This window comes from Anopheles maculipalpis, chromosome 3RL, assembly GCF_943734695.1.
Source record: "Anopheles maculipalpis chromosome 3RL, idAnoMacuDA_375_x, whole genome shotgun sequence".
NCBI classification, from domain to species: Eukaryota; Metazoa; Arthropoda; class Insecta; order Diptera; family Culicidae; genus Anopheles; species Anopheles maculipalpis.
In genome coordinates this window covers 82,744,494-82,770,106 of record NC_064872.1, presented here as the reverse complement: position 1 = coordinate 82,770,106, position 25,613 = coordinate 82,744,494, and the positions used below count along the sequence as shown (strand labels likewise).

At 43.2% G+C, this 25,613-nt stretch overlaps 4 protein-coding genes across 4 annotated transcripts; 3 read left to right on the top strand and 1 right to left on the bottom strand.

Moving 5' to 3' along the window:
• Positions 1-159: 159 nt before the first annotated feature.
• Positions 160-924, top strand: LOC126563424 (ATP synthase subunit e, mitochondrial). Its single transcript, XM_050220068.1, has 3 exons — positions 160-322; positions 531-687; positions 768-924. Exons 1-3 carry the CDS (start codon positions 278-280, stop codon positions 812-814), a joined length of 249 nt encoding a protein of 82 aa, XP_050076025.1. The 5' UTR covers positions 160-277; the 3' UTR covers positions 815-924.
• Positions 925-2,197: 1,273 nt separating this feature from the next.
• On the top strand, positions 2,198-16,965 carry LOC126562059 (protein Lilipod). Its single transcript, XM_050218471.1, has 10 exons — positions 2,198-2,356; positions 12,161-12,285; positions 12,899-13,038; positions 13,141-13,371; positions 13,482-13,550; positions 15,710-15,865; positions 15,945-16,103; positions 16,177-16,331; positions 16,423-16,654; positions 16,745-16,965. The coding sequence occupies exons 1-10, from the start codon at positions 2,282-2,284 to the stop codon at positions 16,954-16,956; spliced, it is 1,554 nt and encodes a 517-aa protein (XP_050074428.1). The 5' UTR covers positions 2,198-2,281; the 3' UTR covers positions 16,957-16,965.
• LOC126562707 (tetratricopeptide repeat protein 12-like) lies at positions 14,298-15,272 on the bottom strand. The gene is made up of 2 exons (XM_050219273.1): positions 15,140-15,272; positions 14,298-15,060 (listed from the first exon to the last, which is right to left on the bottom strand). The coding sequence occupies exons 1-2, from the start codon at positions 15,268-15,270 to the stop codon at positions 14,298-14,300; spliced, it is 894 nt and encodes a 297-aa protein (XP_050075230.1). The 5' UTR covers positions 15,271-15,272.
• Positions 16,966-21,449: 4,484 nt separating the features above from the next.
• Positions 21,450-25,214, top strand: LOC126561844 (uncharacterized). Its single transcript, XM_050218181.1, has 2 exons — positions 21,450-21,658; positions 23,501-25,214. The coding sequence occupies exons 1-2, from the start codon at positions 21,450-21,452 to the stop codon at positions 25,212-25,214; spliced, it is 1,923 nt and encodes a 640-aa protein (XP_050074138.1).
• The last annotated feature ends 399 nt before the right edge of the window (positions 25,215-25,613 follow it).

Sequence of the window (25,613 nt, the reverse complement as noted above, 5' to 3'; positions counted from 1 at the left end):
AAATAGAAAATGGATCGTTTACAGGAATGATTTTTGTGTGCAAATGAGGAATGATGTATAATAATATTAACAAAAAGTTCTATTTCAATTAAAAATATATCACATCGACATCGTTGCTTGAATCGATCAACCCGACTAACCCTGCATCGACTTTTCAACATACCTGTCAGCTGTCAACTTTTTACATTCTGCCATTCGGACCGATAGCAATCGTTCTGCGCCAGAAAATCGTCTATTTTTCTGCCTCGCCGCAAATTTTGATCCCGCAGAATCCGAAATGGCTGATCTAGGCGCCCCAGTTCGCGTATCCCCGCTGATCCGGGTAAGGAATCGGTTGGAACTAGGCCGGAAACCCAGCGCGTAAAGCACCGTGTTACCAAAACATTATGTAATGATGATTGGTTACCGGAGCGATCCTTCATCCCGGAATGGGTTCCGGTGTGGTTGTGGTCACTGTCTGTTGGGAAACATCTGCAACACGTCCCTAAGTACCCGGTGATTTAATGTAATTGTGCACGTTTTTATTCCAGTTCGGCCGTTGGTCCTTCCTGGTTGTCGGTGTAGCATACGGTGCTTACCATCAGCAGCGTCTGGCCAAGCGTGAGGTTGGAATTCGTGAGATCGAGGCACAACAGAAGGTTATTCGTGACGCTAAACTGGCCGAAGAGAAGAAGCGAAACCAGGAAGGTACGTGATAACTGGTCATCAGTAGTGTCCGATCGCTACGTATCGTGTGAACTAACAATCTTCTCGTGTTGCTTTTTTAGCCGAAGCTAAGGCCATCGCTGAGCTGTCTACACCCTCCAAGAAGTGAACACAGCGAAAGGATGAATCCTCTTCCGTTCTAGGACACGGACCATCTTGTGTCTTGTAAATGCTGCAGTACTGGATGATGAATAAATTCTTTCATAGGAAGTAAAATAAGCCCGTAGTTTTCAAGTGTCAACATCGAGCCGGGTGGCGTATTGTTTTGATCTTAATCTAGAGGTTAGCGATCGTGCCAACTATTTATTGACTGAAAGAATGGACCAATGAAGCTTGTAGCGTCCTAACAAATGCATATATTAAAATGGGCTGTAAATTATTAATCATTTATTAAATATTTTGTTTACTTATTATTTTCGTTGAATTCTGTGCCTTCCTATCTGACGTTCGCTTCGTTAAATTAACCGTTTTTCGTTGAAATCGATTGACAGTTCAGAGACGCTTTAGCGCTCATTTTCCCCGTTTAAAAACAGTGCTTGTATGAATTTCTTTATAATTTAGTACAATAAACGCTAATAAACAATTATTTTATCTATTCAGATCATCCTTTTACGCTTTAGCGCTCATTTTCCCCGTTTAAAAACAGTGCTTGTATGAATTTCTTTATAATTTAGTACAATAAACGCTAATAAACAATTATTTTATCTATTGAGATCATCCTTTTGAACCAAAAAGAAACATTACTTTTTTAAAACTTCGTTAAAAAATTTTACCTGCACAAAATGGACGGACCTTTCGTTCGACACAGTTCGAGGTGTTTCGTGAACGCGTCTGCTTCATGACGTTTTACTTGTAAACACAACAAGCTTCCTTCCCATCAACAACGTACGCGTCGCGCAGTGAGTGTGAAATAAAGCGAAATTATCAAAATCTAATAATTGCGACACAATTTCATTCGCTAAAAACAGCTTTATTTTCTTTCGGCAACTGGCCACAGTGCATTATCAGGTCGTGAGGGGAATCCACCTGACAACACTGTCCTGTGATCGGTGCATTTGCCTTCGCGTCATATGCATCAAAGTGAAAGTGGCAAAATTTTCATCCAAGCAGGCATAATCCCATTCGAGAGTCGAGGATGCTTCCTGCCCGGGAAGGTGTGTCCGGTTTGAAAGAAATTTGGTCGGGAATATAAAAAAGTGCGTGTGTGTTTTCGTGTTTTTGTGTGGCACGCCAGTATTGAAAAGGCCACAGCAAGCCTTATGGTGATGTGTTGTGATATTTTGAGGCCTCCCGGATCCACGGATGGTGGTGGTGCCTAGTGCCATTAGAAAAGAGAGTGCATTCCACGACCAACGCGAAATTCCCGTCAGCACCCCGGTAGTGACGCATACAAAATCAAAGTAATCCAACGAATAGAAGGTTGGATTACGGTGAACCGCGTCGTCTGGGAGCTTTTTTTTTTTTGTTTAGGTGTTTGGGCATCCCGTTCGCACTGCTTTCGTGGCCGTTCAAAGGCCACTCCAACGGCACCAAAATTACGCTCAACGCGACGCAACTTTTTGCCGTCCTGAACGCGATGGAGCAGGACGAGGAGCAGGAAGTGCCCGACATACGGGAACAAATGTTTCACAACACGGTCCGGGAGCATATCGTAAGTAGACTGCCACCGAAGTACCACGCGAAGTAAATATGAAAATCAAATGTTTTTTGTTGCTTTATTATTTTCCGTGCTCCCCTGGAGTTTTAGTCTAGATAGCTGAAATTAGGTCACAGTGTTACCCGGTGCAGTTTTACTGCGTGCAGCGGTATGAACGATACGGTAGCTGCTTGTAAAAATGGTCAACAGAAATTGTAATTCAAGCCAGTCGGCTAGCACTACAGAGTAGTCCATTGCGTAATTCAAGAAGAAGTATTTAATCACTCTCGACTTTGACCTCACATCCGATGCGGCGGCATCTCGTACAAGCGTAATTAGGGAGCGAAAAGTATCTCGCGAAAAGTACCCAGGGGAGGAAAAAGTACCCAACAGCACAGCTGTCGTTGGTGTGAATAATCCATTCAGTAGAAGGTCCCACACGATAAGACAAAGTCTACAGCTACACAATTACCTCGCCCGATAACGATTGTGTTGGTTGGCTTTAGATGCACGCATTTGCGGCAAGATGCAGCACTTTCCAATATTGAATTTGGCCTAAAGCAAACACAAAACAACAACACCTTTTGGATGAAGAAATCATGGCATACTTGGCACGCATTGGAAATTGCTCGTCGTATCGGCGATCTCTGGATCACCGTACTCCAGTTTCTTGTGCCTACAAAAACAAACACGGACTGTGGATTGTGCTTAGGAGCAGGAGGAGGCAGAGAAACCGCCAAGACACGAGCGCGCGCTTACCACGTATCCGCGTCTTATTCGTTATCGCGTCCAGAGTAATGCTGCCGTGGGTGGGGAGGACGGGAGAGCATCATTACAATGCGTTAGCGAGCAGGGTGGAGGTACAGACGGTGTGATGTTGTTACATTTATTGTTCTGCATGTTGTGCCTACCCGTTGTTCCCAACATCGCCTCAACGGCATCCAACCAAACGTTGCTTCGCTCAACGAAAAGCTACTCAATTCGATAGAGTGCAAGAACCAACTTTTGGCTCTTCTTTTCTTTGGAAGGGTATTATTTGTTTGCTTAATTTCGAACGCGCTTTTCTGCCAAGCTTTCTTAACCGACGGAAGCGGGTGCGTAATTGCAGGTATGTGTTTTACCTATGGTTTGGCCGCAGCGAAACCGTGGCATGGGCTGGCCTTTTTCGCGTTGCTTTCTGTAGCGTCTCGACCTTCATTTGTTCCTTGGTGGCCCTATTTCATGGCTCCGAAAATGATAATTACCGCTACCCTACTAACTTTTGATATGAATTGTTGCTGCCAAGCCAGCACAGGTAGACATTTGTTGGATTTTTTTAAACTTGGTACCTATAAAAAATAAGATAAACTACCCTTGAGTTTCGAACGGGAATTCCAACTATTTATGTGTAAAGAATGCAATTTTTATCTGCAAATATATTCAGAAAACAGTCGTTAAGTAATGGGTAATGGAAAGGCTTGTTTCGTATTTAGTAATCGTAGTAAGCTTGCTACTCTTGAAACAAAATCTAGAATGCCACTTGTAGTGATTTAAGAAACAAGATCTCAAGTAGGCAATGACGGCATCGAAAGATCACTCACGTGGGAAATTTAAAATTTCCGTTGGAATGTTTATAGCCTCTCGTAAAATTGATGTTATGATTGTTTCAATTTGGTTGCGTAAAAAAATCGATACTTTTTTCAATAAAATTAATTAAACAACAAATCACACATCTACTCACGTTACTAACCGAAGAATGCATAATGTTTTGCAGACAACATAGTTAGAGCGAAGCATTTGCACGAGCCACATCTATCTGACTGGTGGGCTGTTTTCTCGATTTTCATCTCTGGAATGCTTGGAAATAGCGCCAATAATGCTCGATGCCTGCCAGCTGCAGTTTTGTTAACACTGATGTGTTAAATCTGTACGCATTTCTCTTCACAAATGTGCTTCACGTTGAATGGAGCACTTGTTAGACATGAGCTGAGTACGGTTTTACGGAACTTTCATTAGTTTATTTACTGTTCATTTTGTTTTTTCATTCCGTTCGAACATTCTGGCCGTATTGCTACTGTACAAATTAAAATTTTCAAAAAATTGGGAAAGAAATAGATTGATAATAATAAAGAAAGAAACAAATTTCGATAAAAAATCACACCGTGAGGCTAGAGTAACAAATTTGAAGAATAAATTATTTATCATAACCCGTCAGTATGTGCCTGATGTTTCAGAGCACTTCCATCCTTCCACGCTTTTAAGCTCTCTCCAGTAAAATCACCTATGGATCGTCCTCAGTACCGCATTTCGTAGTAGCGTTGCATCACAGTTAATCAATCGGCTCACTTCACTACCTCAAACTAATCAAGTGCTCCCGACCCGTAAGAAAACCAAACCCTTGCAACGGTGGCGCCCCATACTTGTGGCCTATATTTAGCACCTACGATCACTTTGCGTACTTTCTCCCTTTACGTCCACAACAGTAAGAAGCATCGAAAAGATCATTACCGATCTTTTCGATGATAATGGCGCCTTGTTTTGGTTGTTTTGCAGCGCACAAAATTAGCAATCGCCGCACGACCGGTGTGTGTGTTCGTGTGTCTGGCGCGTGAGCGCAGGAGAAATGCTTTTCTCCTTTCACCAGCAGGGACCATCCGGTTTTGTGCTTTTCGGTATCGAATTTGCAAAAACACGCGCAGAGATCCGCAGTTGATTCATGTGTCATATATCTGTTTGCGGATTTCCTTCTCAAGAAGGAAGTGGAAGCAATTTTTACTTTCCCGGTTTTATTTGAGTCGCGATTTTTTATTGATCCTCGTTCCATGATCATATTTTATCAATTTGAAAAGTCCATCTTTGGCGGTTGCCATCCAATCCGGAACTGAACTTCTCTCCATGCGGTTCACATTGTTCCACTGTTAAACGAAACCGATTTCTGGCCGGTACCAGACATAGTTCACTAGCAACGTTTACCAACTGGCCAGTCTGTCGAACATAGAGCCATTGGTATGCATCGGAGTTAGGTTGAGATGTGCAGAGTGCCATCACCACTTCGTGGCCCTGTGATCCTCCGCTGATCACCCCAAGACAGTGTCCTTCTCGGGTGATCTCACCAGATGTTCGATGGAACCAGATCTGTTGCCCACCTAAGCCATGGCAATGAAGCAACGCTAGCGAGCGATCTCGCATCGGCCAGGTAATGCAGAGACTGTCGGATTGATTCTCGTTCCGGATCCAACCCATCGCTTGAGCCCGGGATGGATCATCCTGCTCGGGAAAGACGTTTTGCAGATACCAAGCGAACGATCGGCATGCTAGCCGACTGCGAAGAAGTCGACGTTCGCTGAGATCGACACTTTTGGGATTGGATGAAGTCAACAGGGTCCGATAGTCAGGATGCAAACGGTAGAGAAACTCGGCATACTCGTCTATCCAAACTTCGGCCACACGAAGACTATTCTTCATCGTTAATTCCCGCTCCTTTGTGTAGCTCTGCTTTTACGAGAAAGATACAGAGGTTAGTTGTGAATGGGTTCTTAATTTTCTTGGCCTAAGGTTTTCGTCTTACCCCAATGTAAGGATGGTTACGTTTCTGGATGTGGGCAACGTGCGAGCATGGCACAATTTTTATTGCTCCACCACACATCCACACCTTGAAGGATAGCTCCATGTTCTCACCTCCATACACTTGAAGTCCTGGATCGTACCAGCCTAGTTGGGCAAAAAATTGCTTCTCTATACAGAACAGTCCACCAGCCATAACTGGACTATCGAATGGTTCTAGAGCATTCTGTTTTTAAATGGATAAATATTACTCTCAATACAGAATACAGACAGCTTGTACCAACTCACCTGCTCCTGTCGATGATAACGATCATACCGTGGACGCCACTGAAAGCTGAGATTCCAATCGAACGCTCCATACAGCCCTGTGGATGGACCCACCTGAAGAGCGAGTGTCGTCTCATTTATCCAGTCGATTGTGGGTACTGCGATAATTTTCCTATTGCTACTGTCCTGATTAACTACCAGCTCGAGCATGGGTTCCAACCATCCTGCCAGACACTCACAGTGAGCATCGAGAAAGACCAAATATTCAGCGGATGCACGTTTGGCACCGAAAATTCTTCCTTTTATCAGTCCAACACGCTTCGAAGTACGCAGAATGTGTACCTTATCGTTGTAGGGCAGGAAGTAATCATCCAGGAATGTTTTGAGTTCCACTAAAGATGGGTAAGAAAAGATTATCCAAAATTGACACGCCGAACATCGAAAACTTACCCAAACTTGACCAATCATCGATCAGTAAGATCTCTCGAATAAGCTCCGGAGGGGTACGATTTAACACCGAATGCACGGTTCTTAACAACACCGACAGAGCTTCATCGTGAAACACAATCACAACGGAAACCGGTGGCAAAACTGTTCGAGAATTGATGTTCTGCCGACACCAAGGATCACGCACCTCAGGCAACACACGTCGAACGGAGATCAGATCAGAAACGAATTGATTGTAACCCTGCCGTTGCCAGCCAAGATCTATCCGTTCCTTAACACTGGTCGGTAGTTGACCTGTTGGGTTCTCGGGAATTATTACCGGTTGCCCCATATGGCCCGGTGCCTGCTCGTTGCTCTCCAGCGGCTCTTTATTGTGTCTATACTGAAGTAACGCATTTTGCTCAAACACTGCGCGTGAATATTGATGGACAATCAGTACTAGCGCGATGGCCAGCAGGAAAAGTAGTATCGATTCGGGTCGGCAAGCTGTTGAGCGATATGGCACAAGCTAGAAACGATCGAATACAGTTAGGACTTTGGAGAGACCGGACAAAGATTCACACCCGAACCAACCCTCATGCTGAAGATTTCGCTTCACATAGATGGAGCTTGGTTCTTGCCGGTATTGTAACACGCACTATATTTAGAAGAGCAATCTACCTCGACTGAAGGTTCCTAGGTGTCCGGATGTTTCGGCAACCCAAAAGACATGACATGAGGTACAAATGGATGTAAGTTGCTTGTTCGTTTTTCGTTGTCTTATCTTTTGGAATGTCTTTTGGACTTTTTGCACGGTTTGTTGTGCTAGTGTGTAATATTTGTGGACAGTAGAGGTGTCTGTGGAAGAACCGTAGCGTTCGATTAGTTATGTGATCAGTCGTGGCAAGAAAGTCTGACTATTAACACTCTAAAGTACAATTCTTAATGTCTCAAAAAGCTTACGGATTACGATTCAAAATTTGAAAGATGTCCCTTCTGCACTTAATATCCTTAAACCGGATATTGTATTATTGCTAAGCAGTTAATGTGGCAATGCAATATTTTGACCGGAAATCGATAGCCCTTAAACTTCGCTCGATAGCTCAATGGCCGCCGCTTTCTTGATAGTATTGTGTAGCAGGTGCAAAGCATCGTTCTCTGCACTGTGATATCGGTGCACATATCAGCGCTTATCAGCGGTATTTGCCATTGCGTGCGCTCGCGCGTGTGTGCCCTCGTGCCACATTGCGTTACAGTCACACTTTGTACCTTGAAATGCGTGTCACTCGAGGGAAATGGGAACTTGGCAAGTTGAGCTGAAGTTGCAGTTCTTCGGCAGACCATACTGCATCACGAATTAAATCGATAAGTTGTTTGTGACGTTGCTGTAGAAGACTGTAGGAGCACATGAGAGCACAGGAAGCATCATCTCGGACACATGCAGACGTTTGTTTAGTTGAGTTGATTCCGATACTTGTGTTTCAGTTAGTGTAGAAGAAAATGTAAACAAACCACGACGGGTTTCGTCATGACTGGCTTCAATTAAATCGGAAAAAAGAACGACGGTCTAGGAGGACCTGCAACGTTTTGTTTACTACGTGGTTTTTGCCTTGGAGGTCTCCCCAATGAACGTTATGACGTTGTGCTTCTTTGTTTAGTAAACAGACGCCACTGGGCACGTGAGACTGTAAACTACTGCTGCTGCTGCTGGACAGCTGCTTTGTGTGTTTATTCCGTTGCTTATGGATTAAACGGACCAGTCTAAAGTTAGATGCAATCTTGATTCGATTCTTTTAAATCAGTTTGAAGATATTGGAAGGAGATAAGGGTACTTGATGAGCTGCTTTATATTCATACATCTTATAATTTACGGTCCATTATTGCTTCTGAATACTAGACATAGGTTCCTTAAAACTACAAACTTAACACACATCTGATTCTACGTTCAAAATTGTCCTTTTGCGCCACAATTTTCCATCCCCTACGGGAAAGAATTCCAAACTAGTTATATTTACCCTCACCCTTGCTAAAGACTAGGGTTCTCTTTGTTCGCCACTAGGCCCATTGCACACCAGTCTTCAGTTAAAATCGTCACAATCAAAACAGCTTCCGGTGGACACGCAACACGCTATTTTCTTTCTGTCGCTTCTAACGCAAGTGCGTAGCTGCACTATCCGCGGAGGCACACAATAATCGCGCTAGAGCATGTGTGTTGAATGTGTTGCTAGAGCGAAGAGTTCCTTGTGTTTGAAAGTACAACAATTGTCTGTTCCAACTTTGGAACACCCTCGGAAGTTTAGCAGATATATTTTTAAATCCCTATCGTCCCTTTTGGCAGCAAAACTTATGCAACCCAAGTCCAATGTGTCTCAACCCAATGGACCTGAGGTCAATGTTTGGTCTAGTAGAGCTAGCCAGTAGATCGTTGGCTACAGCAGCAATCGTTACAAATGCACCACACTACTGTTGGCCCAAACGAAAGCGAAACGCAAGTGGTGTGTTTGTTGGCCGTTTTGTTGAATCATCTCGCACGCAATTTTGCACAGCAGCCAGACTTAGCTTATCATCATCTAACCGCGTGTTCGTGGTTCCGCGTTGCATGCTTGTTTTTTGTTTTTTTGTACATTAATCCATAAATAAAAATAACTTCTACACGCCCCAGCGAATGGGTTGAGGAACAACAAGCGGCGACTGGTGCAGCTGTAGCTTTATTGTTGTAGGACAAAAAGAAGCGAAGAAACAAATGCATAACAGATCTGCATTCCATCGAAACTCGGTAGTTTCGTGTTTCATCGTGTCCGTCCGATTGCAGTTTAAGCTCTTTTCGGCAGTGTTGCATGACTTATGATGTGGCTGTTTTTGTGCTACCGACGAAACCACTGCACCAGGCCTCAATCGTTCCTTTGCCGTTCCGCCAACGGAACGGTATGCGCCCCAGTATCTGCTGGTGCTTTGCGTGCAGATGCACTTTGCTGGAAATCGGTTTTACATGCAACCCCAGGCACTACTGCATGCACTACGGGGGATTAGATTTATGAATGATTGTAGCAAGAGCCGAGAAATGTAAGCACCCCCAAGCGAGGGAAACATTTATTTGATGTTTTATTTTTAGCATATAGTTGGAAATTTGACTTTATTGGTATGATTGTGTTGATTCACGCTTTGCTTTTCTTTAAGGCGAAGGTTATTAACCTTTTGGGTGGTGTTTTTAGGAGGGATTTGAAAGCTGTAACGTTTGCATATTTTGTTAGTTTAAAATGAGTTATTTAATTTTAATATTTACATTTTGTGCGGCAAGGGTTATCAGTTCGTACTGTTTTGAAGAGGACGATGATGGAGACACTCCTACTTCAGCCTCTTCGGCTCTACAAAAACTTCGAGAGCCTATGGCATGTCATTCCTGGATCCTTTTACTTATGATGGCATCGCTGTAACTGCTTATTAAATTATTATTTCTAAATAATCATAAAACATATTTTTCGGCCCATAAGTCTTCATTCACTCCAGTAAAAACTGAAAATATTTCAATCTTAGCTCGTATTAAGTGCTATTACTAGCATACTGGGGAAAAATTACGATGATAATTCCATCCCATCATCCTCCTTATCAGTGAGGGAGCTTCATTAAGGCAAGCAATTATAAACTTCACTATCGCGTTCTGAAGTTCAAAGCCAATACCACTGATGACTTAAAGTTGACTTGGAAGAGGCAAAGATTCCCTATATGCAATATACAAATGGCGCATAAATATGTATAAGGTACACAAATTCTCGTACAGTTAGTATTCAGTAGGACACTTTTCCACGGCGCTCAGAAAAAAAGGCTCCAGTACGTCTGATTGTCGAGCAGATCACGAAAAGAGCCTAGCTGTGTCTCCTCAATACTCATTGCCAATATTAAACGTTTACGGTCTATGGCGTAAGAACAAACTATATTTGTCGAACATGCTTTACGAGCAATAATCGGTCATTTATTTTCCAGCAACCCTCAATTGTTTCCAACCTCAACTCGAAAGACCCAAAAAGTAAATCGTCAAACAACTCATAAACCTCCTTACATAAATAAAACCTTCTCCTTCTCCATATGCACGGAAACGGTTAGCTTTTGGGTGGTCCGCAAACAAATCATACTCCTCTTTCCCACGGCACGTGACCAGCACCGTGCCATCCGAAAGAAGAGAGTCTCGCGTCGACGAGTCGTAAAGCATGATGGCTGGCTGGCGTGACGATTGGTGCTTTTTTTTTTCGTCACAACAGCCACGGTAGTTACTGTTGTGCTCAAATATTTGTCACACAATTGAGTGTGTTTGAAGAGAGTTAACGAAAATTTTAGTGTTTGCGTGATGTGATTGTCATCAGTAGGTCTAGACGGCTTGCAGGCAGAATGTTTGTCGAAAAAAAAAGGGAAATGCATTCTTACGCTGCTTTTTTAAATTCTTCTTCTTGGCCTAGCGATCTCCAACTTGACTAGACTTTATTGACACCACATAGTTGGATAGTTGGCCCTCACTACGGTGGAACGGTCCCGGATGGCATTTTGAACCACAGTCCTGTCGTGTGAAAAACCGGCGCCACTGTCGCACATACAAAACACGAGCAGTTTGAATAAATTCTAAGCAGAAGTATGATAACAAATCCAAATGATAGTATTCAATGCTCGTTGCTAATCGATTCACTCTGATAGACCTCTGTCCTCTGATAGACAAATCCGAACTTCCCAAGCAATCCCATTCACGGGACAGTTTCCTCAATTCTACCTCTTCTTTCCAGTTTGTTGGGCAGCGTAATAGTAACGTTCAATTCACGTTTTTTGCATTGTGCTTCAGCAGCGGGCCGCACCACTATCCGCCTCAATATCGAGATTAAAACGTTGTCCATAACTGTAATAAACCAAGCACCTCTTCCGTTAGCACCGATCGTCTGGAAGAGCGCGAGCATTGACAACAACCATTTAGTGGATTTTCCCGTTACATTCACTGGATGGTTGATGTCCAGCGACGAAAGCAGGATTTTTTCAGCCTGACATGATTTGCTTATGGTGTCAAACATGATGAACTTGTTTTTTTTAAACAAAAAATTATTTCGATTCCATTCTCCTGTTCTCGGAGGTTTAATTTCTGCTCGCTCCAAAAAGGGAGCAAATCACTGCCGTATGTTGTTCAGACCAAACGAAACGATTTCGACGCACCAAAAATAGCTCTACTGGAACTCCGTTAACCTACAGCGACACACTCTGGCCATACTAAAGCGAAACTGTCGCGTCCGAACCCACCTTCGCCATGAAACGATGCGTGACTGTTGCAGTCTGTTTGAATGCAGTTTTATGGTTGAAGAATGCTGGTGCATCGAACGAAGAAACAAGTTGCGATTGGAAAGTTGAGACGATCGTTCTGATACACGGATCATTGCACGCTTCGGGCATGGCATCCGATTGGGTAATTGGTGTGATCGATTTTCAAACAGGCCTTAATGGGGCGGCACTGAGCGGTTTGTCCTGGTTTCAATGATAAAAATGTACAATAATTGAACGACTAAGTAAACTCTTTCGTAATTTAATCAACTTTTCTTCAATGTTTATTTGCAGATCTTTATGTTACTGTTTCTGTTGCTTTATCTTGGAAGCTATGCGCTGATCAATCGCTTCAGAAGGCGCGATCGGGACGACTTATTTGCTACTGACGACGATGAAATTACAGTGTATCGAATTAGGTAAGGAAGGGAAGAATTCACAAGGCAACGGAATTGTATGTTTTAAACGTATTTGCTATATTTTGTTTTTTTGTTAAAAATTGTCTGCAGAAATTAGGTTTATTTTTAAAATTCTTTTGCTATAATTTTTTAACTTTATTTTGTCTTATGAATTAATTCAACGATTTACTTGTGTTTATGTTTCAAAAAAGAATTCTGCTCTTTATTTATTCATTATTAAATTTCTCCAAGTATTTTTGAGTTATTTGTTTAAAAATTAAATTTTTTTTGAATAATTTTATTTGTTCCAAGATAAAACTAACAATTCATGTATTTTTAAGCAGTCCTTTCCTGTTTTAATTTTTTAGATAATTTAAATCTTCCCCAAGAATTTGAATTCAACATATTGCGCCACACGTGATGCATAACGGTTGCGATTGTTGTCTCATTGTGCGATTCGTCATTCGTAATGCACATTTGCATTCATGACACCAAACAATAAACCAATCCCATCAACCTCGCGCCCTCCAAAACCTCCGACCAGGCCCTACTATTGTTCCGCTTCACTAACTATTTTTGTACATGTTTTCTTTTGCCTTTTTATGCTGCTGCTGCTGCTGCTGCACCCACCCAGCTTATGGTTATGCAGCTTCTCCTTTTCCGTGGCGGTCGGTGCTGCGCTGCTACTTCCCATCTCGATCGCAAGCAACGAGGTGCTCATCCTCTACCCCAACAGTTACTACGTGAAGTGGTTGAACAGCTCACTAATACAAGGTACGTCAAATGCCCGACCAAACCCCCCAAACAGTTTATGTCCCGTTTCCCGCTCAATGACAAATATCTTAATCTTTTTTGTTTTTCGTTTGTGTGTTACAGGGCTCTGGAACTACATATTTCTGTTCTCGAATCTGGCACTGTTTGTGCTGTTGCCCTTCACCTACCTGTTTACCGAATCGTCCGGCTTCAGCGGCCACAAGAAGGGCATTATGGCGCGGGTGTACGAAACGTTTACCGTGTTTTCGCTGCTCGCTTTCATCGTGTTTGCGACCACGTACATCATATCCGCCCTGGGTGATCCGGAACGGAACACCTTTCAGGCGCTGCTGAGTAAGTTCTGCCGTTGTATTTACTTGTTGTTTGTTGCGATTCGATTGTTTATTTAAATGTTTTTTTCTCTTCTCTTTTTTTTATGTCGACCATCGCAAACCCGAAACCAGATTTAGCCAAATGCCATTTGCCATTTTTGTACTCGTGTGTGTCCTTTTTTGGTGTACTGTTATTATTAGGTAAGTGTTTTTGCTGGCATTTTCCCGCCACACCTGTACTCTCAATCCAATTTTTGTTTTGCATTACGATAAGCTTAGGGATTAGTAGTTATTCTTATGGCGCCTTTTGCTATGCTAGACGAAGCACGTAATCGTTACATCTTGTCCAACCGCAACGGAATAATGAGCCGTCTAGAAAAAGACAACGTACGGTGGTCTCTTACGCAAGATTGTAATAGAATATTTAATATCAGTGTCAGATGTCAGATCTCCGAGTTGCCGCTCTTTGCTAGTAAAACATCTCTTTTCCGTTTGAGCTAACTCAAACAGTTCCAATCAGTTGTACGCAAACTAGCGGCTGCCGTATTCGCAACACCATCCATCCATCGGCACCGCCGAAGGTGGTGGACACTGACAAAATCGTATCCTTCGACTTGTGGTTCAAACCACATCCTAGACCTTGTCCCGTATGACAGGTGTCTTGCTGTAGTTACCGAAAAGTGCGGATGGATGTCTGCCCAGCGATGGCAGCCTTTTTGGCGTAACAATGTTTAATCAATAGTCATGTAAACAAAGCGCGCATCAACCGCAAAAACCACTCAGTGTCGGTCGACGATTCGTCAAAATCGTAACGAATCGTTCATTTTCGGATCGGGGCAGTGACGTGTGTAGAAAAATTCATCAACTTTCCGAACAAGAAATGTTACTTAATTTGAGATAATTTTATTGTACATTAACACGCGACATTCGTTTTTCGCGGGACTCGTTCTAACCTTCTGAAAGCTCTCCAGATGAAGTGGATTGTACATCGTCCATCGGTAAAGGTTTCGTAGCAAACCGATCCTGGCTCAGAGTGGTTGTTACTGCTGCTGCCTCCGCCACCTCAGCTTCCACTATTTTTTCTCCCGAGTGTTCATCACCAGTCGCTCCCATTTGCTCCTCCCCAACCGTGCCGATTGCTGCCGATTTACCCTCAATTTCTCGCACAATCCGATCGATGTACGCGAGCTCCCGGGGATTGTGTTTTCTCGCTTCGGCGACACTTTTTTCGTACGCCTTCAGCTCCCCCAGCCGGTAATATCCTTGGGCACGGAAAATCCACGAGCGTAAATTTTTCTCATCCAACTTGCTGATCACAAAGTCACAATCGATGATGGCCCGTTTGTACAGCTCGATCCGAATGTATGCCAGCGCACGATTATTGTACAGTATCGGACTGTCGCGTATTTGATCGATCGCTTTCGAGTACATATTGATCGCCTGTTCGTATTCGCCCCGCCGAAATGCTCGATTACCGGCCCGCCGCAAGCCTTGGGCAACCTGTTCTCGTTCGCGCCGCTCTGCTGCACGCCTTGCAGCGTCCCGTTCGATTTCGGCCATAAAGGCGTACTTGTCCTGCATCGGTTGCTCGAGCGGTGGTTCGTCGGATGTTGGATGGTTGATAACGGTCCGTTCCTGATTAACGCGAACGATAAAGTTTTCAACGTTCGTTTCTTCCTTGTGCTTTGTGGCCGTATCAGTGCCAAGAAATCTGTTAAAATCCAAACCAAAGCAGCACATTTTATTAAGGACGATCTCCTGCTTAATGATGTTTCCCAATTTAAACTTACTGGTCGGCAAATGCGACACCCATCTGTTCCTTGGCTTTGTCACCGCTGGTCATTAGGCTGAGTATTCTCATCACTTCGTCCACCTTGCTTAAACCCGCCTCGAACGCTTCCTCGTCCTCTTTGGACATCATTCTGATGAAAGTTAGTTTTTAGTAGCAGCAAAATGAATCACAACACTAGGCGCCTGAATGGCTTCCTGTCGACTGCAACTGTGTAGCCAAACAAAGGGCACCACAGACCTGTGCTCGTCGTAATGCGCGTTGTTAACTACACAAGTTCGCTTGTTGATTGGAAGCCACCGTCCAAGGACTGCTAAATGCGAAGTTCGTCTCCTTGGTAACCGTCAACCGTTCCTGACGGGTGCGTTATTTTGTTGTTTGCACTCTCTTGTCTGCTTGCTAAGAAAAGGAAATGTTTTGCAACGCCTAGACTAAAGGCCAGGGATGCCCGTAGGATGTTTCTCCAACGCCACCGATGTCGGAGGTTTACAATGCCACTATCATTTTTTTGTTGTTAATTTTGCAACAATTTTTTAAATCTGCTCTTTTGTTTATTTTTCCATACTTTCAGTTTGCACCCCATTGGGTTTCGTAAGACTGTTCGCTGTGGTGGGCCAGGTGCTGGTCAAACCAAACCTTTTGCGTGACGTGAATGAAGAATTCCACGCCTTCAACATTGAGGAGGCGACCGTTAAGCGCAAGCTGGCCAACGCTAACCTTAACATAGGTAAGAATGCGATCGCTATGTGTGTCCTAAGGATATTCGTTTATCTGATCCGCTCATCTTGGTTTCCCGCCTGGTACAGAGCTAAAGAGTGTAACAACGATAGATCTAACGCCTGCCAAACTTTGCTCCGGGCTGGATGATTTGTATCAAATCAAGACAGCCACTAATGGCAGTACGCATGAATCGGCCAAGCTGTTTGAAAGACTGAGAGAGCTAGAGTCTGAACGTAAAGTGCTAGGTAAGTTTATTCAATTAGTTCTCTGTGTCTGTTTTGAATATATATTTGATTTTTTCCTTCTCTTTCGCCACAGACAAGCAACGAAGCTCTTCGGCGCTGCAGAGAAATCTGGTCTATCCGATAGCGATGCTGCTATTGTTGATTCTTACCGGCATTGCGGTCCTGTTGGTCGTGCAGAACACGCTAGAACTATTGATCGGCATCAAGGCTGTCCCGTTAAGTACGAGGGTAAGGGAAAACTAGCAATAACTTGAATGTTCAAAAAACAAGGTTTCATAAACTCAAGAAAATTTCGTTTCTTTCCCTTGTGCAATTGCAGCAATTCACACTTGGGATTACGTCCCTATCAAAGCTCGGACCGTTGGGCGCAACGCTGGAGGTGTGCATTATCACCTACCTGGGTGTTACGTCCACCGTAGGGCTCTACACGATGCCGTTCATGTACAATGTGCGTCCAAGGCGGCGCAACACTTCCATGCCGCAGCTCATTGCGAATTGTGGTCTCGTGCTGATCCTTAGCTCAGCGCTACCACTTCTCGCACGCATTCTAGGCAAGTATCACAACACGGCAGAACTTCTTCCCCCGTACCATCGATACAAGCGAATTATTAACCACAAAACTCTTTCCAATCTCTATTCAGGTATTACAAATTTCGATCTGCTCGGCGATTTCGGTCAAATCGAGTGGTTGGGCAACTTTATGATCGTGCTGCTGTACAATGTGGTGTTCGGGACGGCGGCCACACTGTGTCTGTTCAACAAGTTCACCGCCACCGTGAGGCGAGAGCTGTGCGCTCGGTTAGTGGAGAATTATTTCATCTTTCTTAGCTACCTTACGTTTATCATCAATTGAATTTGCGCTGCTTTGCTAACAATAAATTGGTACGCTCGTTGCCGTACCATGATTGCCATTTGCTAGAGGAAAGAGTTTAGAATGTTGGCCAAAAGATTTCGTATAGTGAAACACAGCAAGCACAAAGAGGGCATACCATCTCCTTATGCAATACACCACTAACAAGGCACCGTATATTGTAGGACGTACCTAACTGTACTTATTTTTAGTTTGGCAATTGTATTCGCATTCGCACTAGCCCGGGGATGGAATTATTTAATTTAATTTATTCATATGTTTTTCCATCCATTCCCATGATTCAGCGCAACCACCGCTGTACGTGTAACTATTTATTAATTTCGTTCATTTCGTTCGTCTAATATTTATCATACCACTCTCATCCGTATCTCGTCATTGATTTGCGTGTTTTTTTTTTGTGTTCGTGTTTGAAACGTTCGCTTGAATGTTTAGCAATATTTTTAAGATCATTTTCGATACATTCATCATAATGCAATGCATTTTATAATTTACAGAAAAATCTCTGCGCTTTTTTTGTATTCGAAATCAAGATATTATAACTTCGATGAAGTGAGATATATAATTAATAAGCTTTGCCACATCGATATAGGACAGGGGAAACGGATTATAAAATCTGTTTGATGTGAGAAACTGACGAAGGAGCTTAGAATCATATCGCACAGTTTATGCTTAAAATTCTCGAAACACATCACCAGTTCGAAGTGTAGAGGAAAATTTTCCAGACATGGACATTAATTCTAGTCTAGTGTATGTTAGAAGGAAGACGTTTTTGATTTTGAGGACGTCGGTGTGATTTTGACCGTTGCTTTGCCAGGACTGAGATTATAAGGCATATATAGGATATGGAGGGCTGTAAGGTGTAAATGTATCGGGACCCAGGTTGATTAGTTCCCAGAATATAGTTGAAAGGCATGTGGATTTATCGTATGATTGAGTGTGTGCGTGCGGCGTCCCAGTTTTCATTGTTTGTTAAACGCCAAGGAAAGGACAATAAATTATGTTTCTGTAGGTGAAATTTATTTTGAAATTGTAGCAAATAAATAGAGCTGCCCCGAGCAGCCTATTCTCCCATCTTATGCAGCTGTGCAACTATTTTTAATGCTTTCGTAGTTCCGTAGCTTAAAACTTACTAACTTGTTTAGCATCAATTGCATACTTCATCTCATTTAATTATAGTTTTAACTCGTTCCTCTAACTGTTGTGTTTTTTCTTTCTCTCTCTTTCCCTATGTTTGTCTTTCATGCTGTATCTCTTTCTGTATATGATCTTCATTTTCATTTTTACGTCCCTGTTGATCATTAAAACAAACTTTAACCGAATGCAGATTGAAAGCATTGTTTGACTATAGCAGTCACATCGAGCTCAGCATCTCACAGAATGCTGCCCAACTGAACCATTTGCATCCGGCGGCAGCGTGTACTTCTGTCACACACCAGCAACAGCAGCAACATCCTCCATCACACACCAGCCATATAGTCGTACATCCTGCTGTAACCTCAACGAACGTACCGGTCACCCAACAAGACAAGCAACACTTTATTACGGTCGAAAATGGTAACGGGTCCGTACATCAGCGCCATCCTCACACATCAACGGTCACCGGAAACGTTGCCGTTAGCATTGCCAAAGACGATCCCCCGATACAGCTAACCGATCGGGTGGACCTCAAAAAGACACGCTAGAAACGGATCTGCTCTCGACTGGATTGACCCATTGTATCCACACACCAGTGACCCACACATCAGTAAGATATATCTAAGCACTAGCGTTAGAGAGAAAATTCGTCTTTCGGCATATTTGATGATAATTTCGCACAATTATATGCCATTTCAGTGATATTACTTACGGAAAATAATATTATTTCGCGTGGCCGTTTATTGACTTTGCATGCTTTCATCGTGTTTAGTGTTTTTTTTGTCGAGCGAAATAAAATCTATTCAAACACACACACACACACACACACACACACACACACACACACACACACACACACACACACACATACAGTGCGCAACGTAGCTATACGAACTTACGTGTTTTTGCAGAGTAATTCAAGTTGTAAATAACACAAATTGTACGTCGTTATTGAAACAAACGCTTTTAATTTTAATTTATTATTAATATTCAACTCATTTATTTAGCTTTAACTTTATTTATTTGGAATTGATGGAAAAGCAAAAATTAAAAAGCATTTTCATTTTCAACTAAAAGACGTCTTGTCACGAATTCGCGTTAAATGTCTTGAAAATACCATTTTCCATCAGAGTGGTTCTGAAATGCTAAAAATTAAGCATTTTCTACTTACCAAAATCACGAGAGAAAAAAAAACTTGTTTACCTCTCTAGAAGACGCTTGTGAGTACTGTTTCTTCAATATTTGATTATTACTCTGATAAAAATACGACAGTTTCTTTTATTTATGCTACGCACTGTAGAATAAGAACTTCGATCTTATCCCTGTTTATAGTGTACCGAAAAAGACAAATAATTAAACAATACAGTTCTACATTGAAGAAGCACAGTATTGCGGAACTTTTAAATGTAAACTACATCCCAGTGAGTATCACAATTACCAACATACGCTATTCACTAGGCACATAGCCACTTACAGGGGAAGCTTGTGAATGTGCCAGGTTTTCAAAAAGCGATTTCAAAGTGAGAAAGTCTTACAAACACTCATGAGAACGTGAGGAGGAAATTTTGATATTGAAATTGTGGATGAAATGAAAGTTAATTCCACCTTTGCGAGACAGGTTAAAGCAAGTTGCAGTTTGAATTGCTTTATCTGGCACAGTTGGCCCCAATTTTTGCTATATTGCAACGATTCTTCGATAGTTTTACTACCAAAGAAAATACCTATTTCTATTTTTAATAACAATTTTCTAGTTTTTTGTTGCCACACGACTGCATTAGCCTGCCGGAAACTGGTATAGCGTATAACGGGTAATATCTGTATTTCATTCCCTGTGTCCCTCTGAGTACACAAATACAACGTAGCATTGGCAAAGCAATAACAAATGACCTTGCACTTGAACCGAAAAACTACCCTTTACGGCAGGCACAATTCCATCCTGCCATGGTCAACAGGTACATAAGAACATTTTAAAGAAATTCCTGTTCTGTTTATCACCAATGTATATAGCAAAAATGGATGAAAAAGATTATAAGCATTTGTGACGTATTTATATTTCTTACCCTTTCTTTTAAAAGCAGTATTCGTTTAAATTATCTTATAAAGAGTAAAAATGTTGAGACAATGTTTTAGGTAATATCTTTATAAAATCAAAACATACTCATCGCACCCCAACATCCCTTAAAGATTGGCGTTCGTGGTGCGTCAGGTCAATACATATGTACACCATATGATGACGGGGTGAGTTTTTTAAATGCTCATTTCGACTCTGTACCGATCAGCTTGTATGTGTGTGTCTGTCGGCTGGTTGGTTGGTAAATGCGTCACGAAATATGCACCCCTCATCATCCACATCATCACCACCACCATGGTCGCGGGACACACGCGTCTATCTGCCATCGATCTGACGCAATGTTCCGGGCGCTCAGTTCGCTCACGGTTTCTCCGAGCTCTCGCAGCCCACCTCCACTAGGTTTAAACGTTGGATCACGTTTTCGTTATGTTTAATGCGCGCATGATGGAAAGTTATACGCAAAACACACACACTTTAATACGCAGGTCGTCTGTCGGATCTGTCTACGTTTGAATTGCGTTGGAATTTGGTATGTGAGAACAGAGAGGAGAAAGAGCCATTTTTTCCTCTTTTTCCGGTTCTCGGTGGCTTAAGCCCTTTTTGGGGTGGTCTCTCGCACCAACACACAGCGATCGTTTTTTTTTTTTTTTGTAGGTAAGTTTAAGCGCATGGTACAGCGTACAGCATATTCTCATCTTATTCTCTTTGTGTCTTTTTAGGTTCAATCGCAGGTATGCACACGCCGTTCTTCCCCCCGTACGTCACAAAAGGTTCAGTGTAGTGGTTCACGGACCAGTTCAGGCGAGGCTGGGAAAACATACAAGGGCCCAGGTAGTCAGGAGAGCGCTGTACACCACGAACCCTATGCCGGAAAGGTACCGGCGAGAATAGGAGAGCGAAAACTATCCCCGGCTAACGGCCGTTACGCACACCGATTTAGGCTCCGAGGGTATCACGCGCTACGACAGAAGCTCTGGAGCGTTTAAAGTGATTAGTTCGCTTCAGCAGCCCGGTTCGCGCATCGTGTTGGTGACGAGAAGTTTTATAGTTAGTTTAACGGGTGTTTAAACATAAAGCTTTGGGTGATCGAGTTCGAAAACTACATACTTCAAGTGCGCAAGGGAACGATCGTGATATTTGCTAGTCCGTGCCGAGTTTAGTGTGAGAAAAGCCTAGGACCCCTTTAATTGTTCGGTGCGTAGTTTGCACGTGTTACCGGTGTTTCCGGTGGCAGCTTTTTTTTGGCCATCTCTCTCTCTCTCTTTTCGCAATGGAGCAAATGTCGCAGAAAAGTGGTAGCGGTACGGTGAACAATCATGAGCTGAACAACCCTGGCAACCACCCATCACCGGTGTTTGACGAAATAAGGCAGGAAATTGGTAAAATTAATCCGCACGCGGAAACGATCGAGCAAACGTACCATCTGCGAAAGTTCGCCGAACTGTTCCGTCGACTCATCACCAACGATCAACTGCTCAAGTAAGTTTTGACTGTGCTCTACAAAATATTGATGACTCATCTGATGCTAAGCTGAGCTAAAAGGGACCTTGTGCCTAACCGCTTTCAAACTAGTTTGACTGATTTACTGCCTTTAACAAAGGCCCCCCTTTGAAGCCTCCGATAGGCGAATTAGCTACGCTCAATACGTGTAGATATGCCTCCCCCGCCTTTCATTGTGAGAGTGTGGGAAAAAGGTGCCTTTTAAGCGCCACTCCATTGCTTGTTGGGGTGTCTTACAATGCAAGTTCTCATTTCCATAATCATTTGAAAGGGAAACAGAACTATCTGGATAGTGAGCGTTGCTAAAGATTGCTTGGATGCTGATCGTCCAACGCTGCTTCCTCCGAATTCAGAAACAAGATGGAGGAAGTAGCCGCAAGATGGATCGTCGTGATGAGCAGCAATCATTCCATTCCTTCACCTGCCCTTCACAGAGGGTAAAGGCTCTTGCTTGTTTGTCTCGGGCGGCACGCAGTTTTTACACATGTGTATCGCAACCTCTCGAATGAAAACCACTACCATCAAAGGCACACCACTCGCTGCACTCGATCTCTTTTACGTCTCTTTTGCCGGCATGTTTGGTTTGGTGCAATGTTTTTTCGCATCCCCTGCGGTATGCTCTTCTGCTGAGCGACTTATGTTAGCGGCTAAAGGAACGCGTTATTAATAACGGTTGGTTTTTGGTTGGCAGAAGAGGACCTACGAGACTGTGGAGATTGTTATTGTTTTGCTGGTAAACTTCTCGCTCGTGAGTGGAGTGTATTATGCGTTGATAAGAGGAAACGCACACTTACGCACGCTCTAGAGTAACGTTGCTAAATGGGTTCAAATAATCTGTGTATAAAAAGAAACAATAATATTTAAGTATCAAAAACAAAACATAAGTATAATCTATTTTTACGTTAGAGTGCGTTAAAGCATGTGTGGTAGATAAATAGACCAACTCTGGGTGCTATTTTCTTGGAAGTAAACATGATTTGTGAATGCCCCGTTTTTGATTATGGTTCTGCTAAGCATGTGAGCAAAATATTAAAGAAAGTAGATGACCTTACGGTTACCGTTGTTCATATGGCAAAATTGGAGTTCAAATCCCATCCGGATTGTTACTCCATAGTAAGAGCTGACTATATCCCGCCATCCTCCGCTAGCCGGCTTGATCCAGAACGTCGTTAAGCCAAGAAAAAAAGGTATTTTTTAATGATTGCTGGCTAAGCCATCCAGGAAAAGCTGCAGGAAATTTATTTTCACGATATCTGGGATTTCTTCAACAGCTTTTCTTGCATCTTACCTACGTGTAACACTCGTCTTGACGAAAATCCTTCTGAAATTTCTTAGATCGAGGATAGTTTCATGACTGTTTTTGTCACTTGTTTTTCCAAATCAATTCATAACGCCGGCAAGTACAGTAAATCGGCCGATCGGATAAGAAAAGTGTATGTTTTTCGCTGATTTATTCGTATCTAATGAGACATGATTTAAAGCCATAAATATTGAAGCGACGCTTGTAGAGACTGTGGAGTCCACAACACCATACGATACAGCATCCACCGTTGCATCGTCAACTTCCTACGCACACACTCGATTGTTATTTAAAACCGATCGTCATCGACGCCGTACCTGAATGAAGTTTATTTGCATTAACGACACACGGTACTACACGTGGTTGATCCGGGAGAATGCACGTGATTGGCAGTAGCTTCGTAAACACGTGTTTCTTGCTTACTCGATAAAAGTTTATCCATTATGGAGACGCCTGGTAGCTGTGAACACGTTTCCCTACTAACTAATTTTCCTTTGTTTTCTTCCCACCTTTTCTCACAGTGATCTCTTTCTTTACCTCAACGAGGAAGCACTTTCAAATGCCATGTTTGCCATCCAGTTTGCAATCGTATTTGCCTCCCACCAGCTAGCCGACGCTTCCTTCTATGAAACGAAAGTTCGCAACGCCATGATTGCGACGCTGCAGCAAAACTTTCTCTCCATCGAACGGTTGAAACAGGAAAATATTCACCGTTTCTACAACTCAGTCACGTTGCTTGGTGAGTACTACCACCGGAAGCGGGTCGCATTCTGCAAACGAATCCATATCCTGGGACAATCCTTGCTGCTGCTGCTTACGTCCGAGCTTGAGCAGGAAATTAGCAAATGCTGTCAGCAACCGGGCACTTACCGGTTTCAGTCCAGTTTGGCCAAGCTAGTGCTGGCCCAGATCATACTCAACGGGCAGGAAGTAAAGGAAGAACACAAGAAAGAAGTTCAAGATCTTCTGTACACGGTGCGGAAGGCATTGATCATCATCCCGAATCTGTGTGAACAGACGAAAGCGCTCCTGCTAATGACGCTTGACATTTACTTTGGGCATATAGCAGGATTAGATAAGCTGTACGGCAAGTACTTAAAGGAACCGAGCAGTGCAGAAGTGCAGGCGGAGGCGGACCATTCAGTCGACAGCCCGATATTGGTGAATGGTAATGAGACGCCAAAGGAAAATGGTGTTGAAACGGTGCAACAACCAACAGCGAACGACACACACAAACCATCAGTGACAGGTGTAAAGGCGAAAGAAAATGATACTTCGGGACAGAAATCGAAAGGAGCAAAAGCGGGCACGTCCGATCGTTCGTCCGGTAGGAGCGGTAAAGCTTCCAATCAGCACAACACCACCAACGACAAGGAAAATAAAAAACGATCTCAAACGAAGAGTACCCCGGTAGATAAAACGTCCCCCAAATCAACGTCCGGTACCGATAAGCGATCGATTCGTTTGCACGAGGATGGAAATATTGTTGCAACGATTACACGTCGTGACACACCCGCCACAGCACCTACTTCTCCAGCAAAGAAACATCCTATCCATCAACCACAGCAGCCATCGAATACGGTGCCTCCCCGGTCATCAACTAGCCGGCAGAAGCTTTCACCACGCACAACGGAAAAGTTGGCAGCTCTGCCGAAGATAACCGTCACCGGTGCGACACCATCACCGAAACGTACCCAGGACAAACATCAACTATCCTCCAACTCATCCCGCCCCGTACTCGGTCCATCGATAGCGAAACAAAAATCGCATCCACCACCAAAAAGCCCTACAACCCCCCGCACCGACAGTCGGCAAGGCCAGCCGCCGGCGGCCCGCACTAAGCACGATCGAAACGTACGTGGTCAGGAGCACCGTGGTGGCACGAAAGCGGAACAGCAAAACAATACTGGCGGCGATGTGACCAGGAATACGAGGACTAATGTAGATCATCAGTCTTCCAACCATACACCATACACACCGGAACTTCAAAACTCGGAACCGCTCGACTGGAGCATCGTTCCCGAGCAGAAACCGGAAACGGTATGCACATCACCATCATCGCGGGACAAAGATACAGAAGCGTACGAAACAACAAACGGTAGCCCAACATCACCGTACTATTATGAGCAAGATGATCCCTTGACTGGTATGCCAGAAATACTCATCGAAAGTATGGCAATACGCCAGGTCAATCCGCAAACCACATCGTTCCTGTCGTTTTTAGCCCGGGACTGATCACTTCCCCGAATAGTGTCGAGAAGAATTACACAAAAAAAAGCATGCAGCATGCAAGCAAAGACATTGAAGCCCAGGTTGAAGGCATTTCTGTGAGCTCTTTGGTGCCTACGTGTAAGAGCGTTAGAATATTAATAATGATAGAAAAACCAACCGGCAAGATTACGTTAATTGTGACGATTTAGAGAGTTCGGAAAATTGTTGAAAAAAGTATGAAAAATACATCATCTCTAACAGATAATAGCATATCGCTTCATCTTCTTGTTTCTTTTCTCTGTGTATTGTTACTTTTTTAGCTAAATTAATTAATTCACCTTTGACCTACTTATGTCCATTAATATTCGCAATAGAAACCCGAAACTATAACTTTAAACTGCACTGAAGAAGAAACCTTTTACG

Coding starts and splice junctions, on each gene's coding strand:
- LOC126561844 (XM_050218181.1), top strand. CDS start 21,450: ATGGAGCAAATGTCGCAGAAAAGTGGTAGCGGTACGGTGAACAATCAT. Junction 21,659..23,500: donor ACCAACGATCAACTGCTCAA/GTAAGTTTTGAC, acceptor CTTTTCTCACAG/TGATCTCTTTCTTTACCTCA.
- LOC126562059 (XM_050218471.1), top strand. CDS start 2,282: ATGGAGCAGGACGAGGAGCAGGAAGTGCCCGACATACGGGAACAAATG. Junction 13,372..13,481: donor CACCTTTCAGGCGCTGCTGA/GTAAGTTCTGCC, acceptor ACCCGAAACCAG/ATTTAGCCAAATGCCATTTG. Junction 16,655..16,744: donor ACTTCTCGCACGCATTCTAG/GCAAGTATCACA, acceptor ATCTCTATTCAG/GTATTACAAATTTCGATCTG.
- LOC126563424 (XM_050220068.1), top strand. CDS start 278: ATGGCTGATCTAGGCGCCCCAGTTCGCGTATCCCCGCTGATCCGG. Junction 323..530: donor GCGTATCCCCGCTGATCCGG/GTAAGGAATCGG, acceptor TTTTTATTCCAG/TTCGGCCGTTGGTCCTTCCT. Junction 688..767: donor GAAGAAGCGAAACCAGGAAG/GTACGTGATAAC, acceptor TTGCTTTTTTAG/CCGAAGCTAAGGCCATCGCT.
- LOC126562707 (XM_050219273.1), bottom strand. CDS start 15,270: ATGATGTCCAAAGAGGACGAGGAAGCGTTCGAGGCGGGTTTAAGCAAG. Junction 15,061..15,139: donor GGTGTCGCATTTGCCGACCA/GTAAGTTTAAAT, acceptor GGATTTTAACAG/ATTTCTTGGCACTGATACGG.